The 10,179-nt window shown below is 40.9% G+C and overlaps 1 protein-coding gene across 4 annotated transcripts in view; it reads right to left on the reverse strand.

The window, feature by feature from the left end:
• Positions 1-9,713, reverse strand: part of man1a2 (mannosidase, alpha, class 1A, member 2) — a 148,126-nt gene extending 138,413 nt beyond the window's left edge. For 2 of the 4 annotated variants that reach the window (XM_044365186.1, XM_044365183.1), the window contains exons 1-2: positions 9,424-9,713; positions 7,409-7,954 (exon numbers count right to left, since the gene is read on the reverse strand). In XM_044365186.1, the coding sequence (XP_044221121.1) occupies positions 7,409-7,722 (314 nt within the window). In that variant the 5' untranslated portion in view covers positions 7,723-7,954; positions 9,424-9,713. The other 2 variants (XM_044365185.1, XM_044365184.1) reach the window with 2 other exon arrangements.
• Positions 9,714-10,179: the final 466 nt, after the last annotated feature.

Raw genomic sequence — 10,179 nt, forward strand, 5'->3', positions numbered from 1 at the left:
ACATGTGCTTGTCTTAAGTCATTCATCACTTGGTAGTGTAGATTTATGTTCTGTTCTGCAAGGTAGACTGCCTCTCTCGAAATACTATTTTTAGTCCACATTTATAACTAAATACCATGTATGATGTCCACATGTCTGATCATATCATAAGGATTCTTTCTGCCTTCCATATTGCTACTGTACCCGCCTGTGGCTATTCTGCTGCTGAAATGTCAGTGCCTCTGTCAACACGTACGCTCGCCCTCTTCACAAATGGAGCACTGCTCCTGGCTAGTCCTGTATTGTTTGAGTCAGAACAAAACCAAACCAGGGCAGGATCATTAATGGCCTCACGGTATGTTTGACAGGCCATTACACTAAAATGATTTCTAGCACTCCAGATAGTCACCCAAAGGTGTTCCACTTCATCTTATAAGTGGTTGACTATAGGAGCGTAGCTGTCTATCCCTACCCACGGTATAAGCCCTTCTGTACACACTCATTATACACACAGTAGAAACTTTGGATCATAGTTGATCCGACATTGACATTTAACATTTAAACATTGGACATCTTGAATGTTGTTTTCATTGAAGACCATGGGCAAAAGTTCCTTGCTGTAAGTGTTTTACAGAATATATGGAAAGCAAAGTTTTTTTTGTAGGACTTTGTGTGCTAGACAGTTGAGCAAGAATAATAAAGAGAAATAAAGGTTAGCCCATACATCTATGGATTGTTAGTGCTAGATGCCTCAGCTAAGTAGATTAAGGACATCAGGCTGAAAAATCAGTTTCAGCCATAACACATTTTCATCTGCTCCTGCTGTTTGTGTTTCGACAAGACACGAGCCTGATGACTGCAGACAGCTGCTAGTTCACGTTAGCTACCCGGCTACGTGGCGGGGACAGAATGCACAAAATAGAATCTGCATAGTGTTCAGTTGATTCTCGTGGCTTCGCCTCTCATGACCAGATAACGCCTTGCCAACAAACACAAATCAAGAGCGTAGATCGGTGTGAAGTCATAGACTTTTTCCAGTCTGTCCCTACTGTATATGTTAGGGAGACACCCAGAGTCCAGAGTCCATTAACTGCCACATGTGTACATATAATGCAACTAATTACTGTCCTGATTCAAAACACCTAATGCAGCAGCTACTTTCTTTCTTACTTTTTGACTTAACAAATATCTTACACATTATAATAATTACATTTTCACAATGTAGATACTTCAGACATTGTGCAAAAACAAAAAAATGGAATTGATTTGATATATTGCACAGCCCGGGTTTTTCCCAAATCAGTTCCCTTTGACGGATCGTTCTGATAGATAGAGTGAAGATATAGTAACTGAGTAAGCATTAAGTAACAGGTATGACTTGTGTAAAAGCAACTATATATCTGTAACTTCTGACTGAATAAGGGGACAGTGGCCTGCTAAACTGTCTTCACCAGGCTGACTGACAGCAGAAACTTACCGAACCAAAATAGTTTTCATGTCGGCTCCACGAGAAGAAATCAACAGTGTTTGTATTTATTGATTCATTGATTTTATTTCCGCACCAAGCGTAGCAAGTGAGGGGAATCTGCCTTTAGTGAAACAGGCAGCTCACAGGCAGACTGGAAGCCTTGATCAGTCAATGAGGATATCGTTAATAAGTTCAAAACACATACACAGCAGAATATTCGTGTGATTTAAATGGCTGTCTGTGCAGATTAAGCTTCACTAAACGCAACAGAAAGACTCTTAAAAACTCTTTCTATGTGAATTGGCCGGTAGTGTGTGTGTGTGTGTATGCGCCCCGGTGTTGGTGTGGACTGGGGAAGGCCTTTTAAATTACAATGTTACGATGGTGCTTATACTGCTCACGAGGGGCTCAGCGATCAATAACTGTCAGCCACTGGCGATGCCATCGTCCATGGATATTATCATTTTGCCTGCTGAGAAGCAGAGTGACAGCTGTCTCACGTGAATGGGTCCGACACAGGTCAAACACACATTTAGTAGACCCACGCTGTACACGCATCTGCTGTCTGAAAGGTATACGAGACTTCTGCCACCACTCCAAAAGAGAGAGACACAGACAATATGGGTCTAACCAGTGGAAACGATCTCTGCACACACTCCTCGTACGCCTCCTCCTGCACGGAAAGTCAGATGGTGTTCAGACTTCAGTAAAAAATAGTTATGAATGAAGGTAGTTGGCATGGAATAGGATTATCCCAACTACTGTAAATGGGTTTTTTTCAAATGCACAAACCTAATAACATGATCCTCCATTATACTGGAATGGTTGCATTAATTACTAATATATATATATATATATATATATATATATATATATATATATATATATATATATATATATATATATATATATATATATATATATATATATATATATATATATATATATATATATATATATATATATATATATAAGTAGTGTTACAAACTGCAAGAGTTGCGGAATCCTTATAAAGACATAAGAAAGACCATAACACAAAAACGATGTTCACCTACTGAAGAACAATATAATGGTACAGGCCAGATGTGAGTAAAGCCATGTAGACCTTTACCTATATTGTCTGGCATTTTGAATTACTGTCAATATCTCAAATATTCACCACAACAGATGGATTACTGTAAGGAAAATTTTATAATAACTTTTGCTCCCTCAAAAGCTTTTACAAGGCTATTAACAGCATTGACTTGTGAACATAGAACTGGTTCTCTGTGAGGTTTTCTGTGACCAAATAAAGTAAAAGGTGAAATTATTACAAGCCTGTCTGTATTCCTGAGGGTCTCTTTAAATGCTACAGTGCCTCATTTTCCAGGGGCTGTTTGAACCCTGGTCCTCTGGAGCACACAAAAATGATTTGAGGAACAGCTGAGGCAGCCTTACCAAAAAAAAAAAAAGTAACATCATTAGGGCTGGGAGATATAGCTGAAAAATTTATCATGATAAAACGTTTCATTTCAGTTAATATCAATATATTTTTTTAAATGACCAATTTTTAATACAGACCAGGAGAAAAAAAGTTGGCTTTAACCACTTTATTTTGAATTTAACCCACTAACTGCCATGCTGGCGAGCTGACCTGTCCTTTTTTAAAAATCAACAATTTCCTCAACGTCTGTACTCATTTTCTCACTCCGCGCCATTTGCTTGTGCGTGTCACTTGTAGCACCTGTTCTCCATTATCAAGGGATATGATAGGCTGTTTACAGGGTCCAAAGTAACATTTTTTTCCCCACTAGCCTACTTGGCCAGTAGATAAGTTTTACTGGCCCCACGGACCCAGCAGCTAAAAAATGAAAATGAACTCTTTTTTTTCCATAATTTTGGTGATTTATGCATTGTATACATAATATGTACAACAGTGAAGTTCCCCTGCATCAACAAAGAATTACGTTTCAGTAACCCTGTCAAAATTGTGAAGAGCATTTGAGACACACGAAGGCAGAGACGTTGTGTTTGAAATAACAATGCAAAGAGTCCCACAGCTGGCTGTCCAGTGTATATGAGCTAGGGACAAAAAGAGTTATTCAGAGCAGCAACGGAAACACAGAGCTACACACAGCAATTAAATTACGATTATGTTCATGGAACAGTAGCTCTACAAAAGCCGGTTACACAACACGCTACGTTAGCCAGGTACACGGCACAAATAAGATCCAACCGCAGCAGAATTTGGTGTAATAATGCGCTTATGTCCCATAGCAGCAGCATCATAGCCACATTCACAGCTGGTACGTCACCAGAAAACAACACAAGCTGAGGTGACTATCTAGTGCCAGTAACGTTACACACACCCACTATATTTTCTGTTATCTCCCAAAGCTAGCAGTCTAACATTATCAGGCACATGAGCTACCTCTTCCTGCATTGGGCGAAGGCTCGAGCCGCCCACAGCGCTTCTAGGACTTCACTTACCCATGACGGGCCAGTGACTGGCCAATCAGCTTGCCCTGCATAAAGTTCTACTGGCCCCGGTCCATCGGTTATGTCGGACCCTTGTTTTGAACGTTCGGGGTTTGTCCACGCAACCAAACGTGCTTTCATGGCAAGTTGCATTTAATGAAACTACTGATCCAGTTTCTTATTGCTATTGATGAAGTGTCTATCACTCGCCCAGGCCTAAACATCATGTCACATGAATGCTTTTTTGGTAAGGTTAAATGCATTTTTGAGACTTCAACTTTGCATAAAACTAATGTCAAGATATCTTCAAGCTAATTCTCTCCTTCTTTAAAACCTTAAATTGTCATCCAAGGGATATTCCAGTTGCTGCTTCCTTCATCTTACATTAACAAGCCACTTTGGTCCATAACTTTTAAACTGGAGTCAAATGGGCCCATTAGTAAATTTTTTTAAGGGGTCAGTAATCCATCCAAGTGGGACAATAAACAATACTGTGAATGCTGTACATCCAGTGATTGCTAAAAAATAATATAAAAATACAATTTTATTATGTATGAATATTAAACATACAGTAGGGTCCAAAAGTCTGAGAGTTTCTCAGTGGTCGTACATTAGAGATATAACTAATTTTGTCTTTGTTGAAAATAAATAGAAGAGAATTTTAAGAAATTCTAAAATCATTTGGGTGAAAATCATTAGGGCTTAACCATGCCACTGACATGTTTTATCAGTATTTTACGTGAAGTCAACTTACTGTAGTTCAGTCATTACATTCCAAAGTGCCATTATATCTAATGAAGACTGCTGTATAGTTCTACACTTATGGATATAATGACAAACTGCCGGTAAATCACATCTGATGATTAAAGTCGAAGATATCAGATATCATCCAAATTGATTCTGCTGACAGCTCTCAGTCTCCACTTGCTGAGCTAATGTTATGTTAGCTAATGCTAGCTAACGTCACAGAGTGACAGAGCAAATTGCTAATCAACTCTGAGCATGTCCAGGGATCCTGATTATGGTGATTAAAAATATTAATGTGATGCACTTAAACCATTACTGTGGAGTTCTGGCTGTTGTTTGCCATCTGTTAGCATTAGCTACCCATCAGTGCTCGACCGCTCAACATGCAGAGGTTGCTAACACTACTTTATTGACTGACAGACTCATCATTCTGTTGGTAATTGTGAACAGCGATGGCATGCAATTCCTGCTTAGTTTTTATATATCAAAATGACAGAGTGCCATTTCACTCCCTAAAAAACATCTTTGGCCGAGCATACAGACTGACAGTGGGTTGCAATCAGTTTTTACCAGATAAGAACCAACAGTTTCATTTTTCAGTTTGGCTATCTCACAAGATACATATTGGCACAGCATAAAAAACCTAAAAACAAGAAGAATTCTACCAGCTTTGATCCTGCTCTTGAACACTTCAGTGATCATGCTAGTAAATGAATATCTATACATATTTCAGTAAAGACATGTTCATTTATTTATGACTGTGTAGGTTAAACTCCATGATACCTATGTCATTCATCCCATTGAGGTGAGCTTTAGCCACAACCTGCAATTTAAAAAAAACATGGAAGCAAAGCTGAACAGGGGTTTTAATATGAGTCAATGAGCCAATTGAACATTATTCAGCTCATCACAGAGGAAGGAATACCTTCAGTTATCTGTTTCTGCACCCTGAGGAGGGTCTCTGTGCCAAAAACCAATTTGTACATCATTTAAACAAATCAGAATGCATTAGCCAATAACGATAAAAGCTTGCTCAAAATTTGCAGAGGACATTGACTGGGACCTACTGAAAACTGACATGTATCAAGTCAAAAACTGCAGCAACACGGTAGCGGATGACAGAAAGTGCCCAAAAATGCAACCTAGTCACGTTTTCCTCCAACTGCTCCTGTATTCCATCACAGAGTCACTTAACATCCCGGTTATAAACCGCCACAGCAGGAGAACCATGAACATCTCCAAGCCTCCTACCTTCATGTTTCCATAAGCCCTTAACGGTCCGACCATGACACACGGCACCACTTGAGCCCAATTCTGTCTGCTACTTCTGACTCGCTGGACGACAATAATGACGTTATTTCAAGCAGGCAGTATCCCAGGCTTTTTCAGGATGGAAAAATGAAAAGGCTCCACAGGGGACAGGGAGGCGACACGCAATGGTCCCCACTGTGAAACTGTTTGAGAAATTGCTTTTAACACCTCACCCAGCACTCAGTAAAACTAATGACCTCCTGCACCAGCATGGAGGAGACCTTTCCTATAAAATTACCCTTTCCACCTACTGTTTGGCATTTTGTGCATTTTATTTTAGCCATAGGTCTCTTGTCATAACATAATGCAGATTTAAGTGCAGTATGATTCATATGTATATGGGTTGTGCCATCCAAGTGGTATTTTTATTTTTAGAATTAGAAAGAAATCATTCTAATTTGTGATTATTCTGTGTGTAGGTAGTGCACCACTTATAAATAAATAGAGACTCTGACAACTCACTGAGCCTGACATTTAAAATGTAATGTAAGAATTGTATCCTTACTTTGGCGCCAAACGTTAACATTACAGCCAACTAGATGTTTGTGAAAAAAATACACCACATTAATTTAAGCATTACATTACAAAATAGCCTTCAGCACTGGTTTTCTGGCCTAAAAGCATGTATTGAAATGTCAATATGGTGGAATACCCTTTAAAGTAAATTTAGTCCGTTGAGAATAACGTCTGGTGGCAGGGCATGAAACATGTCCAGCACAGTGGATTCCAAATAGCAAAAGCCACTTAGAGTAGCCAAACATTAATTTGATTTAAGAGGGGGAAAAAACACGTCAAAATGATGGCTGGCGACCAGCCAAAGAGGGTGGGCAAACCGAACGACAAAATGTAAAAGCTGCAGCCCAAATTTACCAGCGTTTGGCTCATGTGAGTCAGTCATTTCCGAGGCTGTTTAAGCAGTTACTAAAGTTTCTTAAACTGCCTGTGTGTTCTAGCTCATCAAGTTCACCCACTTCTACCCGTGGGACAGTACGACAAGGTGATAAAATTTCTGTTGTACAAGAGCTTAACAAACGATTGCACCCAATGGAGACACAAAAAGGTGAGAGTTTTCAACCCCAGCTGCACAAAAGGATGTAGAAAAAGAAGAGGGAAGACTTGGGAACACTTATGCTGACGTGTACCTAAATGCTCAGGAGAGTGTATCACTCTACAAACTTTGCCACACCCCTGGGTGTCACGATAGACAGAAGTCGTGAGTGTCAATTCACCTGCTTTCATGGCCTAAAAGGAAATATGTATGATGTAAATTGGGTAAGGAACCAAAAATAAACAGAAAAACTAGAACTTAAAAGATCTTAACTGTAAAAATAAGTTTTCTTAATCCTTCAGAAGAAGAAGGAAAAAACAAGAGTCTCTTTAAGAAGTGACAGGGTTGTGTCACACACCAAACACGCTCAAAAAAATAACACTTTTGCTGGTTCTTACCTGTGTCTGTGCTCATCATGTGCTCCTTGTCCATGTATGACCACTTGTCCAGAGGCATGCTTGCCCTCTTTGGGTGAGTCAATGTGGGGGATGAGCACATCCTCCAAGCCTAGGTCAAAGCGCTTGTGCTTGGAATTGTCCGGGAGGAAAAAGAAGGCCCCGAAGCATAAGGTGATGAAGGCACTGAGAATGAGGAGGAGGATGAACTTCTCGGAGAGCCTCAACGTAGCCCTGTGGTGCGGGAAGGACGAGGCGCCCGGCGACAGAGTGGGTATCCTGCGGCCTGACAGCGGCAGGAGAGCCGGCGTCGTCATGTTTCTACTGCTGAACTGAACTTCACCTGGGGAAGCGTTGGGGGGAGGGGGGGGGGGGGGGGGGGGGCAGAGTAGGGTGGGTTTACAAGTGCCACAGGTGGAGTTGTAGCAGCATGCACCGGCTGGTTGACTTTATTATCTCATCCCCGCGTTGGTAAGTCCAGAAACCAAAAAATGCCAAGGTCCCTCAGTGAAGGAGTGACTGGTCAGCAGGAAAATAGTCATGACGATTCTGGAAAAAGGGAAATTACAAACACTGAGTTAGCATCAAATAATGAGTTGGCAAGTTAACGCTTTGTTGTACAGGTTGCTTACTAGAGATTTACCACCATTTTAGAAAAATCTGATCTTTTCCTCCCTTCGTTTTAATCACCCTACCTCCACACAGACAGCCAGTATTCTCTGTGTTCTGTCAGCTGATGCTCTTTATAGTCTTTCCTTTAGTTGTCATTTCTCCACTATGGCAGCATGTCCCTTGTAACCACTAGCATCATCTCACCTGGCACTCTCTGACAGACTTCCACTGAGCCTAACAGCACAGAATTATAATCAAACACGTGGTGAAAACTCAAGAAACGGGCTATGTCATAAATCAAGTGATAGCTGAAATATCAGAGTAATAAACAATCCTCTCACATGCTGTGGGGAATATAGATGTCATGTCAGAGAATGAATCTCTCTGTCCCCCTCTCTCTCTCTCTCACACACACACATAGAAAACACATAATCCTGTGACCATGGGAAAAACGACAACATATTTTCTGCAGGCTTAAGGCATCAAGATGATGTGTAATATCTGTGAGACCATCACCAAACAGCTTCCCTTTGCACATACTGGTATCTCTGTCAGGACTTACATTACAGAATGAACCCCAGCTTTCTATTTAACTGTTTTACTGCATAGCATATAGCTTGCCATCAGACATCCTTTGCTTCCAACGGAGTCGACTGGAATGACAAATCCCAGTTGTGTGGCAGCCCTTTGCAAGAGGGGCAGGACATGCAAGCTAAATACACTGCATGCACGTATCACATCTGAACTTGAATCAATCAGGCAAAAACCTCTGTAGCACGTAACGATTTTAAAGAGGAATACGCTTAATCAATTCCCATGTGACAGTTATATGTAGAGAGAAGATGTGGTGCAAATGTTTGGTTCCGCTCAGCAACTGCTTCAAGTGCTAATGTGAAGGATGGATGGAGAGTAGCCCCTTTAAAACACAAACATAAGCGTTCATGATAATCCCCGACGGGTCAAGCCAGCTAATGTTAGCAGAAATATTTATCTGAGCCTGTTTATTTAATCCAGTAGTTTTCCATCGGGTCTGTATGGAGGTCTGATGTCTCCACGCAGAATACCAAGTTCATTCTCCGACAGTGCCAGTCTGGGTGAGGTGGTTAGCCGATACAAAATGCTAGCTAACAAGCGTACAGACGGCTACCTTACCCAGCTAGCTAACGTTGGTTGAAAAACGAACAGCGGAGAATGAACTGCCAGGCAATGCTTGAGCAGAAACATTGGATTAAAGAATAAAAAAGATTCCGACATACGCGTTTAGGCTCCCGTGGGTGGTAAAAGACTGCGCTTTGCAGCCGAGCAGATGCTAGCTATGTGGCTACGTTGCTAACGCGAGCTAGCTGGTTATCAACTGACAGAGGCGGTCGTCTCTTGTGTGAGGAGCCGCTCTGCTGCATCACCACCTTTCTCATTTGCTCGGTGAAAATCGACGCCAGTCAGGATTCCCGGTCCGTCTTTTAGAAGCAGTCGCTGTAGCAGGTGTCCTCATGTCCACGAATGATACACTGTCGTAACGTAACCCGCCCCGGGTTGCACCGTTCACCGTCAGTTCAGAGCCACATACTGCCGGAGTGAAGGATGATGAGCAGCCGCTCTGTCAGACTGCAGCGACGGACTGAACCGACTGGAGCTGCCGCTGCCGCCACCGCTGCTGCTCGTCGATCCAGCATCAACTACTCAGCCTGACCGCGTTAGGGACCGTATGACAATTTCATTTAGTAGAGATACTGTAAAAAAAAAAAAAAAAAAAAAAAGGATAAAAAGAATTTCTAACATGGAAACTTTTACTTTTACTTTGCTTTGGGACCAATTTCCTCTCGAATCTGTGATAGTAATTTGTAATGCTGGAATGCAGCTGTGCAATCCACAATTAGTTAGACATGGTGAGATGCATCATTCACCCGGTTGTGCAAAATCCCAATTACACTTTGTTAGATTTTTTCAGGATGAAGTATTGCATTCCTAATTATATTTGAGTAAAAAGTACAGAATTATTATCAGCAAAATCTCATTATGCAGTAGTGTTATTTTATTAAATATTAACTTATATGAAATGATTATTACTGGCGCATTATGGTGTAAGTAGCATTTTAATATCGTAGTTGGCCAAGTTTTTTATAACCTTTAATTTTGAATTATGATCCTCATATTGTTTTTTT

This window comes from Thunnus albacares, chromosome 11, assembly GCF_914725855.1.
Source record: "Thunnus albacares chromosome 11, fThuAlb1.1, whole genome shotgun sequence".
Classification (NCBI taxonomy): domain Eukaryota; kingdom Metazoa; phylum Chordata; class Actinopteri; order Scombriformes; family Scombridae; genus Thunnus; species Thunnus albacares.